Source organism: Crinia signifera, chromosome 4 (assembly GCF_055691185.1).
Source record: "Crinia signifera chromosome 4, ASM5569118v1, whole genome shotgun sequence".
Classification (NCBI taxonomy): domain Eukaryota; kingdom Metazoa; phylum Chordata; class Amphibia; order Anura; family Myobatrachidae; genus Crinia; species Crinia signifera.
In genome coordinates this window covers 193,086,675-193,113,043 of record NC_139220.1, presented here as the reverse complement: position 1 = coordinate 193,113,043, position 26,369 = coordinate 193,086,675, and the positions used below count along the sequence as shown (strand labels likewise).

Here is a 26,369-nt window from a genome sequence, read left to right as displayed (position 1 = left end):
AATGTCAATCTCTAACAGACCTAAGCTGATGCAATATTTTAGTTTTTCACATAATGGTGATGGCTGTGCACAGAAGGATTTTCCCTTGAAAATGCTTCTTTTCTAACCCATACTTTACTCCATGGGCCATTAATCCATAACCTATATAACACCTAACCACTAATATGAGCAAATCAAGGCGCACTGCAAGTTGTGTTTGTATAATGATCATGTTGCCATCTGTACATAACTGCCAACTTATATATCCATTCATTTGTAGTTGAAAACGTTTACGTTAACTTCATCTGAGTCGCATGTTAGCATTGCTGAAATATATGCAAGCTGTACTACCATTGTAATCAGTCAGGAATACGTGGTGCCTCTCTAGTGCACATTAGGCAAAATATGACATGTTGTACTAGTTTTAGTGGACATTCCCACATTTGAGCAATGTTACTAATGTAACTAAGCATCGTTGATTTTCTTTTCATCAAAATAAATATTTTATTTTACACTGCACTGTGTGCAGTGTAAATGGCACTGAACTAGGAATAACCTTGTTGGAGCCACGGACTAAGGGGGGTATTCAATGTCAGGGGTACGGCTGTCGAGCAAGCTCGACAGCCGTGCCCCTGTCCCGTTCTCGCTTTGCTCGACGTGAGCTCGGCGGTCGGGATTCAATGTCAATATCGCGAGTTGAGGACTGAAATAGACGAGTTCCGGCAGGGAGCTCGCCTATTTCCGGCTTTTCTTTGCAGAACGAGCCCGACAGCTTGTGATGTCGGGCTCGTTCTGCGGAGAACCCCTGTTTAATGCTGTCGGGGTAGACAGCATTGAATAGGGCCCCGCAGCCATCTACCCCATCAGGAGATGGCTGCGGGAGGTTGACCAACATTGCATACCCCCCTAAAAGGAGGCTTTTCCTGGTCTTAAGTGGATTACAACCGTGTTCCAAATCCAACGTCAGACCTGGGATTTTAGTGTGAAAGAGGTATTAGCCCAATGAGATCAAATAATAAAAATGAGATCAAATAATAGAAAATGCGATCAAATAATAAAAAAATAATACAAATTAAAGAGGCTGAATCATCTCTAAAATGTTAAAAATTCAAAATAAATGTGATTGAACTGCATGTGTATACATGTGTCCTTATTATTAGGGTTATTTTATTGGTATTCTGTCTGCTTGTGAAGACTTTTACAGGTTTACAGTCTGGAGGACTTGATCTCTTTAATATGAATTCAAAAGGAGAAAAAGGAGAACGTGTAAGTACAGTCCATGCTATAGCAAAAACTACTCAAATTAAATGATTTTTCACAAATACAGATATTTAGAATATGGTGAACACCTATCCAATATGCTCATACAGAACACAAACTTGAGTCCTGTGGATTTATTTCATAGCTTGATCAGCAAATGCAGGATAATTTACAATCAGTGGCGTAACTAAAAATATTGCGCCCCCCCCCCCCCCCTCCTTGCAGGGGAGGCTTGCTGCGACTCATAGTTCCACAGTATTAAACAATAGTTAAATCTTTCTTTGACACTGAAATCAGCCCGGTGACCACCGCACAGGGTCACCGGGGACAGCACCAGGCTTCAGTCTGGTCCGGTAAGTCCTGGAGGGGGGGACGACCCCTTTATTGGGGGGGTTCCCACTCCCCTAGGGAGTCGGTAGGGTGATGTTTTGGCTGCGGGACCTTATATAATAAGTGTCCCCCTGGCTGTGACATTACCCTGCTGGCTGGTTTGGCCTGGGGTTGGTTTTTAAAATACGGGGGACCCCTACTCATTTTGTCCCGCATATTTTGGGAACCAGCCCCAGACCTGGAGATTGGGGCTGGTTTTAAAAAATCAGCGAAGCCCTATTTGCCGGGTTTTCTGATTTTTTTTTTTAATACCAGTCCCTGCTCTTTCAGCCAGGTGCTGGTTATGGCTGTGGGGGGACCTCACGCCGTTTTTTTAATTTAGTTATTTATTTTTCTATTTTTTTTACACACTGCAGCCTGCACAGATCTGACTGATCCGTGCAGACCGCCTGCACAAATTTGTACGTTAATGATATAGTTGGTACACACTGAGCGATTTCCACTGTATACAGTATCTTTATCGATATTGTCCATATCATTAATAATAAACAACCCAGTGTGTACCCAGCTTTACAGTATTTTACAATCATTTACATTAAAAACTGGCTGGATGGTATTCCATTTGGGCAATATACAAGAATTAAAAGAAACTGCTCTGATGCATTGGTTTGTTCTTTCTGAACAAATTAACGAAGTAACAGAAAGATTGGAGGCAAAAGGTTACACCACAGAAATTCTCACAAAGGCAAAAAATACAATTGAAGCCATCGATAGAAATGATCTTTTAACTGAAAAAGCACCCAATAATGAGACAAATAACAAATATCAATGGGCTTTTATTTCACAGTACAACAACATACATTTTAAAATCGAAAATGTTTTTAATAAAAACTGGCATTTGATCAAACAGGATCCAATTCTGGGATATTTGCTTCCTCCAAAACCAGTTTTTATTTATTGAAAGGCTAATTCATTAAAAAATCATTTAGTTAAAAGCACCATCGACAATGCACCACGACAAAGTATTAGAACAAAAGGTTCCCACCGATGTGGCGATTGTCTGATGTGCAAATCAGTAAAAAATCCAAACCGCAAAACAGTCGATTTTAAAGTTAAAGAAAAGAAATACTTGATAAATGAATTTATAACTTGCCACTCCAAAAATGTAATATATTTATTAGAATGTTCCTGCAATTTATTTTATATTGGCAAGACAAGTCGCCAATTGAAAGTGCGTCTAGCTGAACATATATATAATATTAGAAAAGGTTTAGCAACGCACCATTTATCAAATCATTTTAAAAGTCACCATCAGTCCAAGGAATGTTTTTTAGTAAATTTTTGTGGCATTCAAATGATTACTCCCAGATGGCGTACCAGAGACATTGATAAAAGGCTATCTCAGACAGAAATGAGATGGATTCACCGCCTTGACACCCTCGGTCCAGGGGGGTTAAATGGTGAATTCGAACTCAAACATTTCTTGTCTTAAAATGACCATCCCTCCTTTTTTACACTGTAATAATCATCATTTTTTCTTATACTGTAATAATCATTATTTTAATGTATCCTTTTTAATATATCACTGTTTTTAAAAATATTATTGAATTAAGGATTTTTTAACTTAATTTTACATATATGAAATTTCACAAAAAAAACATTTTTTTATATATATGTATATATTGTTAATATTATCCTTACTATTGCTGCTTTCCGCACACTCTTGCACTTTATTAATTTTAGATATGTGCAAAATTACGCTGGAGATTTGCATAATATGTTATTTTAAATGTATTTCAATATATCACGCTGGTGACACGCATAGCACAAGCAGTTGGAACGCACAGCCATCTTTAAAAACCAGAGTGCGCCCAGCAACGTGTATGTGCATCCACGATTAACATTGTGGAACGCATTTCCGGCCGTATGGAACGCACGGCCATACTGTTTCCGCCCAGAACGCGGAAGTGTGTGTAATTGGTAACGCTATTTAAAGCGCTCAGAGATATGGTTAGGAACGCTACTGACGAAGGATCTATATGATCCGAAACGCGTTTAGCGCTGCCTAACCCTTGACATTCACCCTTATCTGGACCTGGGACCATTGTTAAGGAACGGACATTCGGCAGGAAGGACTCTGACCAGATCTAGACTGGATTGCCCTACCGCTGAGACTGCCATGTATCCTGCATTGCCCCTGGTTGTGGATATCTATATGTTTTTATACCCCCCCACAATTGTAAGTGTACATCCTGATTAAAATAGATAAAGTGTTTATCAGTCTGCACTATCTGTTTTTTTCTTTCTCATTTTATGGTACCGTTTGTGGAGGAGGAGTGTTTCATTTGGATTCAATCATACAGTGTCTATGAAAAGGATCTTATGGTGATATAACTTTTAGACATTCACCCAATCACTTTAATGGTGATTCATCTGATGGGAACTACCTGAGCGCTGGAGAACTGTTCTTTCTTCTTTCTGTATTATTGTTGTTAGGTGTTATTGAATGGCACCTTAAGGACTGTATATCCAGCTGCTGAACGGTGTTTTATATAAGCGCACAAATTCACAAAGTCACTCCTTTGTTATATACAATCATTTACATACATAAAAATTGTCCTGTCTAGTTTACAGATTTTTCTCCAGATGTCTCATAAGAATCATTACGACATCCGAGGGTTACAAAGCAGTCGTATTTGACTGCTTTGTAAATTCCCCTCCGGAACACGACTTTGCATACGTCTGAAACAGCCGTATGCAGTGGTATTGATTCGTATTAAGAATACGAATACAATTTTTTGTATTCGTATTCTTAGTAAATCTCCCCCATTATGTCACATTTAAGGGGTAGATTGGTCGGTCAATGACATCACCCACCCATCTCTGGGGTCATTAACGCACATCGTTAATGATATAGTTGGTACACACTGAGCGATTTCCACTGTATATCTTTATCGATACTGTCCATATCATTAATAATAAACAGCCCAGTGTGTACCCAGCTTTACAGTATTTTACAATCATTTATATACATAACAATTATCCTGTCTATTTTACAGATTTTTCTCCATATGTCTCATCATGTTCTCAGATTCTCCCCATACATATGTTACTGGCTTACAACTCCTGCAGATATACTTCCATCCTAATCTCATCCTCATCCTACATTATATCATTTGTTTAGGGTATCCCTGGCCAAGATGGTATTCCTGGCCTACCAGGACGCCCAGGCCGAACAGGTCCTCCAGGTCCCCCTGGTCTGATGGTACGTAAGTCACAATCCATCTTTTTGTTTGGGTGCAGGACAAATATATTCCAATATCTGAAAACTATCTTGAAGCCTCCTTAGTTTTGCAAATATATAAGTACATTATTGCGACAATACATGTTGACCATGGGGAAAATGTTTTGATTTTTCTTCGTAGGGTCATAAAGGTTTTCAAGGTGACCTTGTAAGTATTTTTTTTCTATTAATAAAATAAATAAAGTGAAATACAATGTAAAGCACCAATTGTCCATATTACAACAATATTACACACTTAGGTAAATACAGTATAACATTTTATAAATGAGGCAAATATTGACAGACAGACATGAAGTATAAAATAATGTTTCACATGTAATACTTATTCTGGTTAATACTAATAAAAAAAATGTATAGTGTGGAAAAGCACATTTTAGATTTTGCATATAAATGTATCAACACTTTGTAAGAACAAAACACATTATAGCACGTGCTACATGTGGAGCCGGGCAAAGTCTCTGTTACAGCTGTTATTATAGCACGTGCTACATGTGGAGCCGGGCAAAGTCTCTGTTACAGCTGTTATTTCCTGAATACTGCCGCTGTATTGCTATAGTAAAGTGTGTATTTTTATGTCCAGCTATTATAACTACAATCTTGATGTTCATGTGATGCTACAGTAGATGAATATTTATTTGCATGCAAAGATGCAAAAATGTTTATTATTTATTCTCTGTTTTACTCACTTATTATTTATATAAAGTTAACCATAGATATTAGTAACAAAAAAAAACCCAAACAAACAAAAAATATCCATTACTTACTGTATTCATACTGTACCATGGCCATATTTAATTAATCATGCTGAATATCTTTATGTTTAATTTAGGGACCGCAAGGATATCCAGGGCAGCCAGGACCAAAGGGGGACAGAGTGAGTTTTGACTTTTTTTTTTTGTAAATTTAATTCTTATTAAAGGTTTGTTTTGATTTATAACATAAATATATCCTGTGCAGTCAGTACTGGTTTGGTATGGTTTTCTACAGAGGCACAGAGTCTAAGGATGGTTACACATTAGATATATACTGTCCAATTTATTGTTCTGTCGTGGATAGGAATGATATATCGGCCATATTGCTTAGTGCATGGGCATAACTATAGCGAGTGCAAGGGGTGCCATTGCTATGGCTAAGGGGGCCTGGACTCATGTTTCAACGTTACATAACAATTTCCCAGAATTCGTATTGCGAGGGGTGGGGGGGTTAAGGTGAGAAAGGCCAGTGCACAGGTTTGAATTTTAATTCTAAGTTTGGATTAGTCTTAATTAATCCACAATTAAATTTAATTAAAGGACAATAGTCCCTCCAGTTAATAGAGAATGTGGAGGTGCACCCTTGAGAGTAAAATAGTGTATAGTTACAAATGGAGGAAAGGGACTCTCTTTTTTGCTGGGGCACTCTTATTAAAAAAAAACTGTGTACAGTTTATCTCCTGTATTGAAGAGAAGTATTGTAGCGGTAACATGTATGACTATAGATGTTCAGGACATGTGACCAGTGGCGGAACTACTGAGGGTGCAGGGGGCCCGGCGGCTGCGTGGCCCGGGCTCCATGGACAGAAAGCATTCCCCTGCACCATGACCGTGCTGCTTAGTGATTGTATTACTACTTAAAAAAGCCACAACAGCCTCCTTATACGCAGCTCGTGCTGTGTGAAGATGGGGGGGGGAGGGGGTGTGCACCACGCTGGGCTGGTGGAGAAGCCGGAGGAATAATGATACACAGTCGCACACTGTGAATAGAAGCCTCCCCTGCCTGCACCATAGAGGAGCTGGTCTGCGCTGTGACAGGAACAGGAAGCTGGTATCCACCTCCGCCTCCAGCCAGAAGAACATGCACCCTGCCACAGCCACCGGCAACACCGTTGGCCACCGCTGCCAGCTAAGGTGCCCCTCCTGCTCACATGCCTTTACACTCACTGAGCATCACATAAAGCTCAGGGAGGATAGGGATGCCATCCAAAGTGTTATTTTCCCCCCGAATCTGCCACTGCATAGAGTGATGACAGTAGAGGAACAGTATGCTGTTAGGCCATGCCTCCTTTCTTTGATGCCATGCCCACAGTTTGATCTGAGTGACCCCAACCATAGGGATACCAATGGCTGGCAGATGAGAGTTTGACAAGGAGGATGAATGAAAAGTTGACTTTAGAGAAGCTTGAGGCACCACTACACCATAGGATACAGCAGCACACTAATATGAAATGCAAGGTCCCAGGGCATCTACCTAAAATACAGCTGCGTGAAATAAGGCAACAGACTGTCTGTAGATAGTATAGCTGACTGTGGGTAGTGATGCATCAGGTGGTTAAAAAACAACAACAAAAGATATCTAGAATGGAAATAAAGATATCAGATGTTCAGATTGCAAGCAGTAGAAGACAACATCATGGCAATGATGGAAGGCCCAAACATTATATAGTAGAAAAGATTTTCTTTGGGCAGAATGATGTCAGTGGTCACCTGGCCATTGTTTTGAAAAACAAAACAAAAACTTTTAATGTGGCATGTCAACATGAAAGGGAGCCCAAATACAAGGATATGCTTTCTGATGTAAGGAACCAGAAGCACCCCTACTGGAGATAAAGCATATACCTCCTTACCCCCAGGAAACACATCATACCCGCACAGTGACACTTGGACTATGGGTCCAATGTGTATTACGACCATCAGTAACTAGAAGCCCCCTAACCCTTGTTGCCTTGATAAACAAGTGGCTGGAGAGGTACCATGAGTTCAATCCTGTAAAAGTTCTCAGTTACTGTGTCTAAAGTTCTTTGCAATTTGTTATGTAAAAGATATATTGCTCCCACACTTACTTAACTTCAAGCATATTTTATAGTAAGTTGGTAATTTATGTAAATACAAATATTATAATGTTTTCAGGGGGAGCCAGGCTATGTACTAGGAGCAGTCGATGGATTGGCTGGTCTAGGTGGCATTCCAGGATCTCCTGTAAGTACTACATGCGTGTCACAGTTGTTGTATTACTGTTTAGAAAAACACTGCTTTCTGTTCAGTTTAAAATCAATAAGCTTTGATTAAAACTGTTAAAACAGTTAAATTTATGTAAACCTAAATTTGCCTTAAAATCCAAATGCCAGATTGCAGGAAGATTTGAAACGGCAATCAAATCACAACAGATCTCCTCTGAGGATCCAGATTGGATTTTTTGTTTGGTCTCAATGCATCAAATTGGGTACATTTGGGGCGAGATTCGCTAAGCTTCAAAAGTGATAACATGGAGAGTTATAAAAAGCCAGCCAATCAGCTCCTGTCTGACATTTTTCAAACACAGTATTTCTCCAATTTATCACTTTTGAAGCTTAGAGAATCTAGCCCTTGGACTAAAGAAGCACATCTGTAACTGAAAATGTTGGTGATCTTGCCAGTATGAAAAGGATAAAATAAGATATACAGTATATATAAATACCAAAACATCCCTTTAAGTCTGGGACATCTATGAATTACACATTATCGAGGTCAAGAATCCAAACTTAAAAGCATTTCTGAGACGTAAAGTAAGGCTTGCACAGCTGTATGCTTGAGTATTCCTCAAGAAAGATGAAAATAATAAGACTGTGGCTCGCTTAACTGAAGTCTGCATTCAACTTGGTATTAATGAGCAATACAACTTGTGTAAATCATATAACTCTTGAATTATAGGGTTATTTTGGCAAATATATATAAAGAGGGGTATTTTGTTATATTTTGATGTCTAGAACCGATTTTTTTCACTAAGAAAAGGAACAGACAAGTTTAAGGATCTTGCTGTAGGAAGGGTAAAGGGGTGGCCATCTTGGGGCCCCCACATACTGCAGTATCAATCTCCACTGTCTTGCACAGTATAGCAATTAGGCACTGCAAAGATAATATATACATTTCTGTATCACAACCATGGGAATAGATAATAAGCCCCCCCACCACCACCCCGACATGCCAATGTCCAACACTCAGTGGCACCTAGAGATGTAAATTTAAATCATTCATCAACTGAACATAAGTGATCAATTATTGCTTATAGGTCTGAGCATGGCTTGGTTCTGTGATATCACTATATATATATATGGTGGAGAAAAAGTTGCCTACATCATATGCATTCTAAGATGAGGTGCGTTAGAAGGGCGCCTAGGTCACCATCCATGTTTTGCCATATTTAAGACTTGTGTAGAGTAATTTCATGTCCACAGATCATCCATTAATGCTAATGCTTCTTGCTGGCCACCCCTGCTAACTATTCCTTTGGTAAGTTTTGACAACATTGACAACATACTGTCAATTGTGTAATTTTTCAGTTCTGCTGTAAATAAGTAAAAGTTTCCATATATGAAGTGCTTGGGGATGAGTCTCTACTCCCTGGAGAGGAGCCCAGACCTTAGCCCCATGACAAAGTACCTCTTAAGGACCATTTTTTTTATATTACTCTACCACTTTTTGACCTGTCCCTGCATGCTACTGATCAAACTAGGTGTTCGAGGAAGCAATGTTGCTCTTTTAGTTGACAGTCTATCTAATCCAAGAATGTAAGCTCCTTGGACTCTAGACTGGTGGCCACGGGGGTGGGGATGGTGATGCGGCTGCAACTGCCGCCAAGTCGCTCCCTGTGAGGTGTGGCTGCTCACCTTCATCCAGGGGGGGAGGGGACCTGCTCCCAACTGCTGCCCTCCAGTGGCTAGCGCCCCAGGCAAATACCTAAAGCTGGCTAGTGGTGGCGCCAGCCCAGGATCCCAGCTGTATTGTGCACTGAAAATTGAGCTACTAATTGTTACCTGTGCTCTGTTTTAGTTATTCAGTTAATGTTACAATATGACTAGAATTGTGTATCCTGTATTGTTCTAGCGTGTGCTATATGTACGGTGCTGTGAACCACTTGTGGTGCTTTTTAAGTAAATGTAATAATATGCCATAGTGCTAAATTGCTGCATTCTATTCTGCTGTATTAAAGAGGAAAACATGGTTAAATGCTCCTGCGCTGTCTGTTCATAGTGGGCCCATCCTACTGCCACATGTGGGTAGTGGGACAGAAAGAGGATTGGTTTCCACAAGTTAGGAAGAAAAAGAGGGGGGGGGGGGGGGGTGAGGTCTGCACACAGTAGAATCTAACCCTATATTACACAGGGATGTTCCGCTAAATTACAACAAGTGTTGTTAGCAGGGTTGCTATCCTACCAACTAAATATAGTCAGAACAGGAAAAAAGAGAAAAGCTAATTGTACGGATGCACTCCAGAGGTTTATATAACTGTCTTTGTTATATAACTGTTTTGCGAGTAAATTCTCAAAAAGTGGGGTATCCTCTATAATCTTTATTTCAGGATATGGGATGCACCACCAAAAGTTGCGAAATTAAGAGAGGTTAAAATTTTTTAGACTTACAACATACATTTACACAGTGAAGTGAACAAAGATTGGAAAAACACGCTAGTGAAATAGATTTTAAAATATAGGCAGTTGGGACTGGGCGGGGTAATGCGTATTGTACACTTAGATTGTGTCTAGTCAGACTCTAGTAGCTGAGATAATTTTCTATGAACGTGTACAATTAATGCCTGTATTGGCTTTGTTAACACGTATGAAAAGAAATTTATGGGAAATCCTGAGGGGACCCCCAATTAGTACTCGGGTATCCAGATATTGTAACTGGATGTATCATATGGTTCTGCTTATACGTGGCGAGATTACCATTGATAAGCTGACTTATATATATTCCACTTGTGGTAACGATTGCCAAGACACATACGTTATGGCATGAACTATACTGGTCTGTTCAGTGTGGTTTTGATATACAAATCTCTCATTTGCCAGTATTTGACGTGTTAAGTGTGGTTCGCTCTGAACTTTGAATTGGCTGATGTATGCCCTTTGCACAAATGCACTGTCCACCTTGTAAATTGCCTATGTTGGCTTACTGTATGTACACCATTTATGTTATTACATAGTAGGCCTATGTCGGTTTATTAAGTGTTGTTTGTAGTACACAATTCGCCTCTTATAGGTTGATTAAATGTGAAATGGTCGTACACAGTTTGCCTTTGTAGGCTTATTGTGTGGCCGTTATTTGAAATATTTTCTGCACACTGTTAGCAAACAATTTAAACCCAGACATTATTTTATACTTTAATATTTTATGCTGCACATCTACAGTATCTACAGTATATATCTATCTATCTCTCTATCTCTATATCTCTCTATCTCTCTATCTATAATATCTATCTATCCTATCAATATATAAATATAAAAAAAAATGTTTTTGATTTTTTTTAATGCCTTTTCCTCCACAGGGACATAAAGGTCATCCAGGATCCCCTGGCCTTCCAGGACCACCTGGTGTTCCAGGATTTCCTGGGCCCCAGGGCCCCCCTGGATTTTCAGTCAAGGTTAGTGTCTTATAGCTATAGTATATGCTCCCATATGCTTAGTGTAATTTGCATTATACTGTTAACCTTAGTCACACAACATATCCAATGGAGCATTTTTCATTGTAGCTGTATGATGGAAAGCATGGATACTGTACTTAAGTTTAAAACTGGAACATAATTGAGATATTAAAATATACTTGTTCATTTAGCAACACTTCAAACTCATTTCTTAGTGTCAGTGAAGTCAGATGCAGTCCATTAGACTGTACCGGCTTCACTGGGACTGTCAGTGACTTCCTATTAAAAGTCCTAACTGCCATTCAAGTACAGGCCAAACAATACAATTGGGAGGTGTTCCCTCATTCCAGGACTGCCAGTCCAGGTTGCGATAAGTAGAGAGCTGGCTTCCTGTAGATAGACACTCCCTTCCTTTTGTGTAGACCTAACTGGCTTCTGTGAGCTGCAGCCGATGCAGCCCATAAGCACCAGACTATTAAGCATGTGAAGTACCTATTGCACAGGTGGAGTATCATCACCGCTACAGCACATGTTCTTGGGCCCTTGTCTTTCAATTACATTTTACAGGTGCCAGGACCTAGCAGTGTTACAGAGACCTTGCAAAGCATTTAGTGGCAGCAACCAACACCTAGGTAGGAGCTGTCAGTGCCACAAACCCTTGCAGGATGTAGCCCAGCTTGCTGATCAATAAAAAAATACATTAAAAAATATATATTCAACAAATGAAGGCATACTCATGGGACAAATATTCAAGGCATCACTGACATAACTTTGATTTTTCAAATGGATTCTCTGCTTGCACAGTAATGTTACAATGCATGTTACTACTTTTTGTAGGGTGAACCAGGTGAAATTGGGAGTCAGGTGAGCATACATAACATCTCGTATTGTGTTTCCCTTTTATTTGCTCCATTATAAGGATTTTATTTTACCGCAAATTTCATGTTTTCCCAATTGCCTCAGGTGCTTATTACTCAATTTACTTACAGATCATACTACATGACCTGGTTTTTTTTTTTGTTATTCTTTTAACGTTTATGACTTTACTGTACTGGCATGTTCATGACCTGCAATATTGCTAAATACATTGTTTACTTTTCTTTCTTCCTTTTGATCTTTTAGCCATGAGTTTATTTGTATACTTGCTGTCTCGGATTACATTACAGCCCAATATTTCAGCATGCTCAACCTGGAAAGCAGCTTTTTGTTGTAACCCTCGGAAACGGAATGTAACTACTCTGACTAATCATATCAGTACATATCTAATACATAGGATGGAAAGAGCAGCAAACGTAGTGATATGTTCAAGTCAATGTATTACAGATGGAGCAGCTCTCAATGGAGCTGCTCTTGGTGATAGAATTGCCAACCGCTGCCTCGCTGCAGCCGACGGAAGGGGGAGCACACCCTGTTCCGTTGGAGCCCTCCGCCGCCCATGGACAGTTCCCTACACCTCCTCCGCATCCCCCACTGGCTACCCCCACTCCCAGTCCATCTCCCTGAAGCAGACTGGCAGGGAAGCCGCTCCCCACCGCCTTGCTGACGGGGACCTGCAAGCATCCCCTTCAGGTGGAGTGCTGACAGGCGCTTCATCTGTACATCATCTGAAAGTAGAAAACCTGTTAAATGCTATGCAGCATAAATTACTTCTATGACTTCTATAGGCAGTAAATAATAACATTAAAAATTCATAATACTATATATTGTATATTGCATTTTCAGTCCCAAGCATATTACTTTCAGTTTATTTTCTCATGGGATTATGTCCTATTTAATAACCTTCCATTTTTTTTTTACATATTGTATCACTAACATTATATAAGGCTTTGCTGTGCTATACTTATATTATTTAGGCTCACACAACATTTGTGTATGGCATGTCTGTATACTATTTGAAACCATCAGATATTGGGCCGTATGCAATAGCGTGCGAGCCGTCCGCTCAGCAGAAATTCTAACACGGTTGCTTCTATTTTTAAAGCAGCAACAATTAACAAGACAAAACCAACCTTGTATTGCCTTTTAAATGACTGCCGCTTTAAAAATGAGCAGACTATGGAATTTCTGCAGACTGTGCAACTTTCAGGCTACTGCATAAACCCACGTTGTATTTTATGAAAAACTACTATTATAAACTGTGTATATTTTATTCAGGGACCTCGTGGAAAACTTGGACCAAAAGGAGATAGAGGGGATCAGGGAGAAGCTGTGAGTTACATTGAAACATGGTTCATATCTTAAATGAATACTGTGCCCATATTCTTAAATCAGCATTGCAATGTTGTAGGTACAGTCAGTAATTTATCAATTTTACATGTGATAAAAGAAAACACTTTGTAGCTACTGTTTATGCCCAAAGATGTGTTTCAAGATAAGTGCTCTGCACTATAGTAGGGAACGTAGTTTGATGTGGTCTGCAGAGTAGGTCTAATAAATGCAGGGTAGGTCTGTTCCCAGTGTTGAAGTGTCATTTATTTCTTTTAAACTATGACCAGCCAGTAACCTACATTTAGTAAGGGAGACAATAGCTACGTTTATTAAAAGAGACTTCTCCAAGCATTATAAACTAGCTCCACTTAGTAAGGGAGACCTCTCCAAGCATTATACACTTGCTCCACTTAGTAAGGGAGACCTCTCCAAGCATTATACACTAGCTCCACTTAGTAAGGGAGACCTCTCCAAGCATTATACACTAGCTCCACTTAGTAAGGGAGACCTCTCCAAGCATTATAAACTAGCTCCACTTAGTAAGGGAGACCTCTCCAAGCATTATACACTAGCTCCACTTAGTAAGGGAGACCTCTCCATGCATTATACACTAGCTCCACTTAGTAAGGGAGACCTCTCCAAGCATTATACACTAGCTCCACTTAGTAAGGGAGACCTCTCCAAGCATTATACACTAGCTCCACTTAGTAAGGGAGACCTCTCCAAGCATTATACACTAGCTCCACTTAGTAAGGGAGACCTCTCCAAGCATTATACACTAGCTCCACTTAGTAAGGGAGACCTCTCCAAGCATTATACACTAGCTCCACTTAGTAAGGGAGACCTCTCCAAGCATTATACACTTGCTCCACTTAGTAAGGGAGACCTCTCCAAGCATTATACACTAGCTGGGCATGGGATGTTTGGAAATTATCATCATCATTATTATAAGGTAGCACACAACACAGAAGGGCCAAAAAGTCAGAAATCATATACGGTTCAAATCAAAACTAAAACAGAAGATACAAGGTGAATGAAGGAGGTTATAGGATAAGTGACATGTTAGAGGGCCCTGACTCTGAGAGCTTACAGTGTAGAAGAGGTTGTTTCAACTTTTCCCTCTTCCAATTAGAAACTCAATTATTATTAGCAGTTATTTATATTGTTTCAAACGTATTACACATTGCTATACAGATAATGTAATAATTCACATCCGTATTGGTGTTTGCTTACAGTATAAATGATTAGGCTCCAGCCATTCTTTTTCATTTATTGTGGGATCTACTTGGCTATTTATCTGTGGTAATGCCACAAAAGAGCCAAGGACAGATATCCACTCTCTGCCATCTTCTCTGGTTGGAGACCTTCCCAGCACTTGGCCAACCTCTCAGCAATGACCTAACGTCATAAGCTATAGAACAGCCAGTCGGATATGTCAGAGGTTGGCAAATCTACAGAATGGGAGGCCAAAATAAAAATATAGTATAGCCAAGCATACTTATTTCTAATGAAGGGGCTGCAATGCTATGAATTGACTTAACTAGCAGTGGTTTCACTGCTCATTTAATGAGCATGTGAATGTATTTTGTTTTCGTGCCCCAAGCCGGTTGTGGGAACAGAAAATATATCAAGCTAAGCAAAACGTTAGTAAATCTAGCTGTTAGAGTACTTATACTGTAGTTCATGATGAAATAACTTCCAGCATTAATATTTGACATCTAGGGCAGAGCTGGTTTACCAGGTCCAATAGGTCTTGATGGTGCCCCCGGAGTTCAAGGAACAAAAGGAGAAAAGGTAAATACTTATTATAAAGGAATTGAGCCCTTATAAAACCTTTCACAGTTGGTACTTTGTAAATCTTCAGTAATGTGTCTCCAATGGAATGATTTCCAGTAGTCCCTCTTATGGGTGGTCCATCCCTATATTGAAGCAAATACCCCTCTCATGCTTTTCCTCACCAAATTTCTGATAAGTATCCTTTTCTGACCATTTGAGATGATGCAAAATAGGAGATGAATTCAAATGTACTTCTAAATACATGCATGCATAGAGTTATAATGTAAGATAGGCATACAGTATGTAATCAATGCATGCTGTATGCATCTCTGGTGATGTTATGTCATGATTCCCCATTGTAGGGTGTAGCAGGGATCGGCTATCCAGGAATACCTGGTCTACAGGGAATGCCAGGTGAAAAGGCAAGTATACCTATCCATATAATTTTCATTATCCATTTTGGTACTTGTTTCCTAGCACGGCGCCCGTCAGGTTGATCGCATGCCTTAAGTTTAAGGTACTTAAGGCATGCGATGGACGCGATTTTCTGTCAATCACAGGTTAATTGCCGGTAAAAGAGAAAATCGCGTTGATCGTGTCCATCGCAGACCATTATAATGGCCCACGATGCGACCGATGCGATTTTCCCATAGAGAATAATGTTAAATGATTTTTAAAGTTAAAATCGCGTTGATCGCGTCGGTCACATGCCATTATAATGGCATGCGATGCGATCGACACGATCAATGCAATTTTACATAGGGAACAATGGGAAATGGGCCAATATGGCCAATTTCTCATTGTATATGCCCCCTCATGGGTATAAAGTATGGTTAATGCCCCCACATTGTTAACGCCACCCCACTATTGACGCCAACCCGAAGCGCGGCGAGCGGCGGCGGTACGCATCCTCCGACCTTTTCATACCCCCACTATCCACGTCGACGTGGAGTTGATTTTATAAAGTGTGGAGAGCGCAGCGAGCCACCGAGCCCGAAGTGTGGCGAGCGCACGCGTATACCTGTGAAGTTATGCGTGGCCCCTCGTGGGGCTCATTGCGCTCGCCACGCTTCGGGCTCGCTGCGCTCGCCACACTTTATAGAATCAACTCCACGCCAACTTGGATAGTGGGGGTATGAAAAGGTCGTAGGACGCGTACCGCCGCCCCTCGCGGGCTCGCTGCAATTTTTCCGACCCAATCAATACAATCAAAATCACGGGCGCCGTGCTAGGAAACAAGTACCTGCATTTTCAAAATGATTATACTAATGCTGGCCACACATTATACCAACTTTCCTCCAACCATTCAACTAGTTGCTTAAATGGAATAAAAATATGGTACTGGATGAGAGCAAAGGACAATCAGAAATGAGCTTATAAACCCAGGAAAATTTACAAAAACATTCAGTCAAATTGTTTAAATCAAAGAGGTTCAACTACAGTACCGTGTCTGAGCGACAGTTTTTGTCCTTTTCCAGATTTTGAGAGCAAATTTCTGAAGTAAATATTACATTTGCTCCCATCCAGTACCATATTTTTATTCCATCCAAGCAACTAGTTGGATGGTTGGAGGAAAGTTGGTCTGATGTGTGGCCAGCATAAGGCTGTTGCTACACTAGTTATTTGTATCAGAGGGATTGTATACAGTTTACTTTAGAAGACTAGAAGACAAATCACATATATTCTAGTGATTCTCTAGAAAGTGTAATTACCTATTCCCATAGGAGCCAATGGTTTCAGTTTATGAAAATTATACAGTATTGTGATTAAATGCACATTTGCTAAATAGAGTATTGTGCACTAGTCTAATAGTAGTTTAGAGGCACAAGAGTAAGGTGTAATCATTTCTAACAAAACTCATAGAAATTACTTTTGAATACTGTTATAATAATGTATTTATTACGTTTTTGCTTATGATTGATATTGTCAACTAGATGCACAAAATTGATTTTTAATTTTCTATTTATGTTTTCACTAGGGATCTATGGGACTTATGGGACTTGCTGGACCAAAGGTAAGCTCATGCATTTATAGAAGAAAAGTATTGCATAAGTTGTTAATAAAACATAGCAAATTGTACTTCTGTAGTCCTGTTGGGAGAAAAAAATAGGCTGGTCACTCTAAGGGGGATATTCAATGCAGGGTCCCGTCTGCCGAGTGCCGAGAAGGGGGGGGGGGGTGGCCACAAAAAGCACACAGAAATTGTCAAGCTGAGGCCGGGAGCTTGGCAATTCCCAGCCATTCTCGGCAGAACGTGCCCAACTGCTTGTAAAGTCGGGCACATTCTGCCGAGATCCCTGTTCAATGCTGTCGGGGAAGACAGCATTGAATAGAGCCCCTCCACTATTTCCACCGTTGGGAATAGCGGCGGGAGATTGAATATCCCCCTAAACCTGCCCTAAACTGCATAAACTGCACACACACTAGATAAAGCAAATACTGTACTTTATTATCTCATTAGATCTGTTGACTTTTACACAATTCAACAGCAAATATTTACGTATATATTTGTACATCTTACACAATTTGGCAGATGTTCACATGGAAATATTTCCATCAAGAATTTGTTTTGCATTGTTTTGTTTGCTGGATAATGCTGAACACCATGTTTTTTACCTAGGGCGATCAAGGCTTGCAAGGAATTGAAGGAGCAGCTGGACTACGGGTAAGAACAAAACAGCACAACATGGCTGACCATGCAGCAACACATAATGACACTGGTATAATGTCACCAAATGTGTACAAATGTACATCCTGTGATCTATATTCACTCATTTAGGGGAAAAAAGGGCAAGATGGAGAAAAAGGCGAAAAAGTGAGTACAAGTGGAACATAATTATTATGTTTACTCTTTTCTAATCCATCTGGCATCCACCCCTCCATTCTTTCTGCCATGCCATCCACATCCTACAAAAAATGATCAATAATGAATACTTGCATTTGGCATAATAATTTGTATTATTTATCCAAATTGATTTTTAGCTTGAACCTGCTCTTTCAAATGAAACTGTGTTTTTTTCTATCCCTTGAATTGTAATTATTATGTTGACTACCAAAAAAGTTTTGGAGACATATATCAGGATATCGTAAACATTGTTTTATATTTTATCAAAACACTGAAGGAAAATCATTTTAGAAATACTTCTTTTCACTTTCTAATTTATAACCATGTGGGCAGAGATAACTTTACTTCATTGCTTATTTGAGTTTGCAGTTGAAAAAGGAAAAAGGGAGTTATGTATTTAGTGTACTGAGGAGCTGAAACTGTATACTCTGTAAAAGCAAAACACTAGATATATATGTTTAAAACATTACTTTTATTTGGTTTGTTTAAAAAGTGTTTAAAGAAAAGTACTATTATTAAATAATTATAGTGAAAAAATAAAAAATATTTATTAAGTATTGATGAAAATAGAATAAGAATACTCCTTACATACATCCAGGGGATGCTTCAAATTTTGTGAGGATTTCCCACAAAATGTGTTTAATTAGTATGACCCTTAAGACCCCCATATACTTGTGTGATTTGGCCTCTCTTCATCCGATTCTGACAAGTCGGGCTGAGGAAAAATGTCCAAATCACAGGTAAAAAGATGAGTCAGAATCTGACCCATAATCGGTACATCGCGGGTACTTTTTAGCACTTGCGATGTGTCGCATCTGATTCCTATGAACTCCCCTGGCAGCTCCCGCAATTTATGGCATGTTAAAAATGGCAAAGAAATGCCAAATAATATGTGAGCCCTCCCAGGCAGCTGCCGTGGAAGTTAAAAGGAAAGAGGGTCCAGCTCAACCTTAAGACAAGTCTAGGACTAGAGGGGTGCCGGACGGTTCCCCGACAGTTGGGATTCTGACAGTCATTACGCCAACGTCGGAATCCCGACTGCTCCCTCGTCCACGACCCCCATAGAGGGAGAATAAAATAGGTGGCGAGCACAAATCGCCACCGTGCCCGCAGCGTGGCGAGCATAGCGAGCCCGCAAGGGGCTACATTGCGCTCCCCCCGCTGTGCAGTCGGGATTCCGACGTCGGAGAATTGACTGTCGGAATCCCGACTGTTGGTGTGTCATACCACACCCGACTAGAGTATGGGGGCCATTACTATACTATTCTTAAATCTGAGAATTTAACAAATGGAAGTTTTATTTAAAAAAAAAAAAAGAAACCAATAATTAGTCCATGTATATTATCTGAATGCTGATTTGTTTTACATATACTCCCATTTTTCAAAGATTCACATATACTATTTAAATTAGATACATTGAATCATTTTCTATTTTATTTTTGTAAATTGTAACTGGAGACAGTTTCTTTTCTATTTGGTTCTTACCCTCCTGCTGGCATTGGGAAATAACACATACTCAGATGCTAATAGTAGTGATATCGATTTATATTTATAGGGAGAGCATGGTGAGATGGGACTGAGTGGTCCTGCTGGAAGAGCTGTAAGTAAACTAATTTGTATATAGTGTATGAATAATTATTATACAGTAACTTAATATTTAGAATGTGGTCTTCATATTTTCTTAAAACAACAACAACAATATAGGTATTTAATCTTTTCCCTACAGTAGTATGTTTGGGTTTTGTGAATAATGTTTTTTTTTCCATAATTGAAGGTATAATATTTAAAACCTAACATGCACTTAAAAAAATATTTTTGCCCATGCTGTTCTCCTGTCACACTTAGGAACCCCTGTAGATTGGAGATGCCCATAAATTAGCATAAACATATAGAATACTAAGGGGGAAGTATGTATATGGAACTATAAGGGGGCAGTATGTGCATGGTACTACGGAGAAGCAGTATGTTTATGGCACTATGGGTGACAGTATGTATATGGCAGTATGGGGGGGCAGTAGGTATATGGCACTATGGGGGTATTATGTATATGGCATTATGAGGGACATAATGTATGTGGCACTATTGGGGCAGTATGCGTGGCGGGTCTGGCGGCACTCAGAGTCGGGCACAAAGTTTATATATATATGACACAGTGGGGGGGCAGTAGGTATATGGCACTATGGGAGCAGTAGGTATATGGCATTATGAGGGACATTATGTATGTGGCACTACAGGGACATTCCGTATATGGCACTATGAGGGGCAGTATATGTATGGCATTACAGAGGGCAGTTTGTATATTGCACTTCAGGGGACAGTTTGTATATGACACTAAGGGGGACATTATGAATATGGCACTACAGGCATGCATTGTCCCTATTTTGATATGGGGGTGGCGTCAAAGGGCACCAAAATATCTAGTTACGGCACTGCACAGACAAATGCATTGGTCAGGAGGAAAAAGCTTTGTGATCTTGCAAACTGCACATACTATTAATTCTCAAAGCAAGTACCTGCGAATTTTCCATTTGAAACTGCAATCTTTTGTACCCCTGCAGGAAATTCCATCTTGGCATACAACTGCATGTGCACACACACAAAACATTTGCATGGGCATTAATGTTCCTTAGTGACTTCAGCAAGAGGCTCTCACACTGACAGTGTGTATGACCTGATCAATGGTCAGCAGGGTGCATTTCCTTTATCAAAGGTCTGGTGCATACTGTAGTTTTCCCTGTAAAATATGCCACCACACCTATAGTTTCTTGGTCTTAACCTGTTACCTTTGTTGTGATAGTTATTGTTTGTTGCTATCAGCCATCTAAATAGAGTTCAGTTTCATTGTTTGTAACACAAATTATTTACCATATGATAATTGCCAATAATTATATTCAACAGGGACTTCCAGGACCTACTGGACAGAAGGGAGACACGGTAAGAATAAACGCTCATGTTGTTTATATAAACATTGTGTCCTGGCCCACAGCTATGTAGCTTCATGTCTATCGGCCTGCACTGAAATCATTTCTCAATAAGAACTTTGTAAACAGACAGTATTATTCGTTAACCTTTCATAGGTTTGCGGGAGGGAGGGTTGTGATCCTTTTTAGTGCAGGGAGAGAGCGAGTGCCACTCTTATCCGCCCGTTACCTCCACTTCCTTTCAGTTCGATTTAAGAATTCAAAAAGTTGGGAGCTATATAAAGTGCAAATGTCTCATTGAGAGCCTGAGTCACCCACAAAAGCACACTGCGCAGCAGCATGTATTAGCAGTCACAGTGTGCTGGCAAAGCCCCCTTAATGGGGACAGCAGGAGGCGTGGCTGATGGGAGCATCATCCCCACAAAGCCAAGCACCCTTTTGATGAGACCAAGACCCTTTTCAGCTCCAATGTCCCGAATTCACTGGAACCAGTGCAAGTGTTTCATCTTAAATGCGACAATAAAATTAAATTGTCAATTGCCACAACTCCATGGCTGACGGATCTGCCATGCCCTGGTAAAATGAAAGAGCATGGCCAATGGGAGGGATGGGACCATGTCTCCTTGATACATTTTTTAAGCAGGGGGTGGCGGGTAGCATCATACATTTCTCAGGGTGCTGGCTGGGGAGAGAGGCTGTTGCAGTGGCAGTTATTTCTCTCACTCCCCGCATCGGAGGAGGGGGAGAAGTACTCGGGCCCGCTCACCCCCCTCTTGCATGGATATAGGTGTGCGTGTAGCAGAGTACACAGGCCAACACACTGACATTCCACAACAGTAGCTTGCAGATTAAAAGCATATACAGTTACAGAATGTCACAAATGTAATATCTTGGTTTGTGCTCCTATATTTTTTTAACGTGAACATAAGAACACACATTTATAACTCATAGCTGTCAGGTGGGTACTGTAAGTAAATATATGCTGTGTTTATCAGCGGACAGACTTACTAATTGTGATGTCATTTTTCTTTTTTTTCTTTTTTTTATATATGTAGGGCATTCAAGGCTTTCCAGGGGCTCCAGCTATGGGGGTAACTCATATTACTTTAGTATCTGGCATATTATTTAACAGTAAAATGTTTTGTTATATTAATAAATTACTTCTCTACAGTCTATTATACTACCCCTTGAAACTAAACAAATGTAAACACTAACATTCCACTATTATCTATTGAAATATTTAAATTAGATTGATATCCCCTGAAGTAAAAGGAGAAATGCGACATGGTCCCTAATTCGTACTTGGGACGATATTCAGTTCCCGTGCAAAGACCATTGACTATATTTTCAACAGTATTTTTCTTCAGCCTATTCAATTTATATGGCCAAGAAAAAAAACGGTTTCAGTCAAAACTGTGTGTTTTCATGCGATAAAGCCCCATTTTCGGAAGAAAACAAGGCCTTTTTGGTGGATTTTGCTTTGCCTGCCAAAGGCAGGTGAAACAAAATCCCTGATAAGCCGAACACGTACTTGGCTCAGCAAATCTAAACCACTCAGCACATGTTACATTTGCCCCACCTGCAGTGCAAATGGTTTTGTCCATTTAAGAAAATATGTGCTTTGCAATGAAGTTTGAATTTCCCCATGATACTTTACAATCTGACATATTCTTAAGAAGTCACAAAAGAAGATCCAAAAGGTTAGTCCAGATATTCCAAATACAGGTCCAGAGTTAGTGTTAGGAAGTGGTAATACCACTGATGCTTTTCGCTGCCAATTTGCAGTTTTTTCAAAGGTAAACACCTTCACAATGACTACATGTGATTTTGTACAGAATTTGTTTTTGGGAATTTTTGTGGCAGCTGCAAAAATGCTCGCTTCAAACGGCCACTACAAGTGAACAATGCTCAACTTCTGCACACTGACTCAGAACATAAACTTTAAATTGCATGGCACACATTGTATAGCTCAAATCACACCTAGCACACGTGTTACCACGTGTGGGCACCATAAGGCCAGATGCACCAAGCACTCTGCTCATAACTGTCATTTTTCAAACCCAGCCTTTAACAAGACAGATAGAAGCTGATTGCCTGTTTGTTAATGACTCTTCTGTTTATCACTTTTTAAAACTTGGTATATCTGGCCCTAAATGTGGTAAATACAGTACAACCGAACTTCATTGCTTAATTAAATTAATTTGTACATAATGAGTGGTTTTGGTTTCCCAGGATTATTTTCATTGCTGTTTTTCCTGGTGGTTGTCCCTTACACTCAGCCTTATGATCTGGAATACATTTCACTATGCCCCTCAGTCCCTGACTCTTGTCTTACAGTGGGTACACACGGTGCTATATCCACTATTTTTTTTATTAGATTTTGCTTATAGAAGCAAAATCACATCGAAATTGAATCGAAATCGAATGCTTTTAGCCGCATTCAATGCAGATTTGATCCCGATGCGCACTCCCGTGCAGTGTAAATCGAATATCAAAATAGTCTTGGCAGGTAGATCTGTACTATACTGTATAGTCCAAATTAAAAGTGTTTTGCGTACTGTTGATTTGATTCCAATTCGATCTGGGATCAAATCGCAAACAAAATCGCACTGTGTGTACCCACTATATCTCTCCTCATCCGTTTACTTCTACTTTCCGTTCTCTCTCCTATCTTCTACCACCCATTCTTTGTTCTGCACTTTTGTGGCTGCCTCCCAAAGCTTTTAAAGTTGGGTAAGTGTTTTGAGGAGGGGATAAATATTATGTGGTGGGTGGAACTAGTATTATTTGGTGTGAGTATTAATGGTATGCTACTTTCTGGAGGAATATTAATATGTGGGGGCTCTTGCAAGGGTATTCATGCTAGAGGGCACTTAACCAATCACCAGCCTTGGAATTAACTTTTATACTCACTGTCTGAAATGGGTCTCTGCTTGTTCTGTTGCCTAAAATTATTATCACTAGTTGTAAAATGAAACATACTGACAATGACACATGTATTTAATTTTTTATGAATTGAACTAGTTTATGGTTCACCTCCATTATATGTATTTCATCAAGTGTAAAAATATTATATTCTGCAGGTAATTGGGCCTACTGGAAAAAAAGGATCCAGAGTAAGTATACAGTTTCTTGTATGAAATTGAAATATAGTCCTTTGTTAGTCATAATATAAAGAAATAATTACAAAGATGGGAAATTAAGAAGTTATATACTAGTTGTATTTATGTTATGTTTTACAGTTACATTTATGGTTTTACTTTTGTTGGAGTGTGATTTCCTATATTATCATGTTCATATTGCAGCATTTGCTCATCCTGGCTCCTAACAGTGAATAAAAACAAAAGACATTGTTTCCCCCAGCTCACTGAATGGCATTAGTAGTGTAGTGCACCCACATATAGAGCTAGGGACCCCCAATATACAGAGAAGCCTTGACGTGGCTTGGGGGCATATCATACACCTGCGCAGGTATATGTAACCAATATTACAAAAACGAAAAAGTTTTTTTGAGCGCTAGGGACAAGTGTGCCGTGTTTTGAACAGAATGTATATGTAACCAATATCTCTGAATTCTATTATCATGTAGTGTTCAAGATTGGTTACTAATACCATTCAGTGTGCTGGGGGAACCAATGTCTTGTTACTTACTCAGTATTAACCCCTCCCTTGCATGCACCTGAGTGGTATTACTGAACTAATTGAGCATCTACCACTATCCATATGTATCCTAACAGTGGGGCAGATGTATTAAGCCTGGAGAAGAGATAAACTGGAGATAAAGTGGAGATAACTTGGAAGAGTTAACGCACCAGCCAATCAGCTGTGTTTGAAATATGACAGTTGGGATCTGATTGGCTGGTGCGTTATCTCCTTCCACTTTATCTCCAGTTTATCTCTTCACCAGGCTTAATACATCTGCCCCAGTGAATGTTGCGGTGCATGACTGTCTGTTTCTGGTGGGCTTGTGTTCTGTTTAGATGCTTTTATCCGTAATGTGCATTGCTACTAAACTCTTCTTAGAGATAGAATAGAGATAATGTACCAACCAATCAGCTTCTGTTATTTTACAATATATCTCTCCACGTTATATCTGTCCAATGCTTGATACTGTACTTCTCCCACTTAATTTCTATAATACACACATGATAAAGTATTAACTCCTATACAGAACCTTCCTCCTTAAGACTCAAAACCTTAATCTATGTCAAGCTATAATCATAATATTGTATTAACTATTTTCATTAATGGAAACATGTTTTCAGGGAGACATTGGACCCATTGGTCCCCAGGGTCCTAAAGGATTAAAAGGAGATCAAGGAGACAAAGGAATGAAGGTACAATTCTTTGAGCATACTGTACAATGGAAACATAGAAAGTGATTATAGTAGAAGCTACTTTAGAATCAATATTCTTCCTTAATATTATCATTATATTTTATTTATAAGGCTTCGCAGCGCCGTACAAAGGAAATACAATAGAACAGTACAGGGAGACATAACTTAACATTAGGTACTTGTTTCCTAGCACGGCACCCACGATTTTGATTGTATTGATCGGGTCGGAAAAATCGCGTCGATCCCATCGCATGCCAACCAAATCGCATGCGACGCGATCGACCCGATTTTTACATTGAAATCAATGTAAAATGGTCCCTGAGACCCGCATTTACATTGATTTCAACGTAAAAAGTGTTAGGAGCTGCACGGGCAGCGCCTCCGCTCGCCCGGAAGTCTCCTCTAAAGCCGTCCCGGCGGTTGCCGGGTTACCTCGACGCTGCCGCGTCATCAGCCGGGAGTTTCCGGCGGACGAGGGCGGGCGTCAGGCTGCCGGCATACAACCTCTTCCTACCCTGCCGCAGCGGTTGCCAAGGCGACGGGGGACGCCTGGCGGCCGCAGGGAGGAAGGGGTGTACAGGACGCCGCACGCAGCGTCAGAGTAGCGCTTGGCGCGCTATTTAAACTGGATTGCCGGGGCACTCAGACGCCGGCTATAGCTCTAGATTTGGCGTCCAGAGTGTTTCCGGTTCCAGGCTCCTGTTCAACACTTGGCTCCTGTTTCCAGTACCTGTTCCTGGCGGCCTCCAGGATCCTTGTCTGTGTTTGCCTGCTGATCCCTCAGTGTTCAGATAAGTTGGGAGATTCCCATTCCTTGTCTCCTTACTTATCATTGATTTATTGTGTCAGCATATAGTGTATTGTTACACCCGTCAGCCGTACTTATTGTGTCAGCATATAGTGTATTGTTACACCCGTCAGCCGTACTTATTGTGTCAGCATACAGTGTATTGTTACACCCGTCAGCAGTATTTATTGTGTCAGCATACTGTGTATTGTTACACCTGTTAGACATTTGGGTACACCTTGTGTAT

General features: G+C 40.1%; 1 protein-coding gene across 1 annotated transcript in view; it reads left to right on the top strand.

Annotated features, from left to right (window-relative positions):
- The window catches only part of LOC146073004 (uncharacterized), a 248,677-nt gene that overhangs the window by 62,974 nt on the left and 159,334 nt on the right, over nucleotides 1–26,369 (top strand). Inside the window, exons 28-45 of the mRNA XM_083180177.1 lie at nucleotides 1,174–1,245; nucleotides 4,754–4,834; nucleotides 4,995–5,021; nucleotides 5,703–5,747; nucleotides 7,759–7,827; nucleotides 11,153–11,248; nucleotides 12,086–12,112; nucleotides 13,403–13,456; nucleotides 15,179–15,250; nucleotides 15,595–15,654; nucleotides 17,211–17,246; nucleotides 17,853–17,897; nucleotides 18,012–18,047; nucleotides 19,633–19,677; nucleotides 20,976–21,011; nucleotides 22,054–22,089; nucleotides 24,082–24,114; nucleotides 25,264–25,335. Coding sequence (XP_083036303.1) covers nucleotides 1,174–1,245; nucleotides 4,754–4,834; nucleotides 4,995–5,021; nucleotides 5,703–5,747; nucleotides 7,759–7,827; nucleotides 11,153–11,248; nucleotides 12,086–12,112; nucleotides 13,403–13,456; nucleotides 15,179–15,250; nucleotides 15,595–15,654; nucleotides 17,211–17,246; nucleotides 17,853–17,897; nucleotides 18,012–18,047; nucleotides 19,633–19,677; nucleotides 20,976–21,011; nucleotides 22,054–22,089; nucleotides 24,082–24,114; nucleotides 25,264–25,335 — 942 coding nt within the window. The remainder of the gene's footprint in view (nucleotides 1–1,173; nucleotides 1,246–4,753; nucleotides 4,835–4,994; nucleotides 5,022–5,702; nucleotides 5,748–7,758; nucleotides 7,828–11,152; nucleotides 11,249–12,085; nucleotides 12,113–13,402; nucleotides 13,457–15,178; nucleotides 15,251–15,594; nucleotides 15,655–17,210; nucleotides 17,247–17,852; nucleotides 17,898–18,011; nucleotides 18,048–19,632; nucleotides 19,678–20,975; nucleotides 21,012–22,053; nucleotides 22,090–24,081; nucleotides 24,115–25,263; nucleotides 25,336–26,369) is intronic.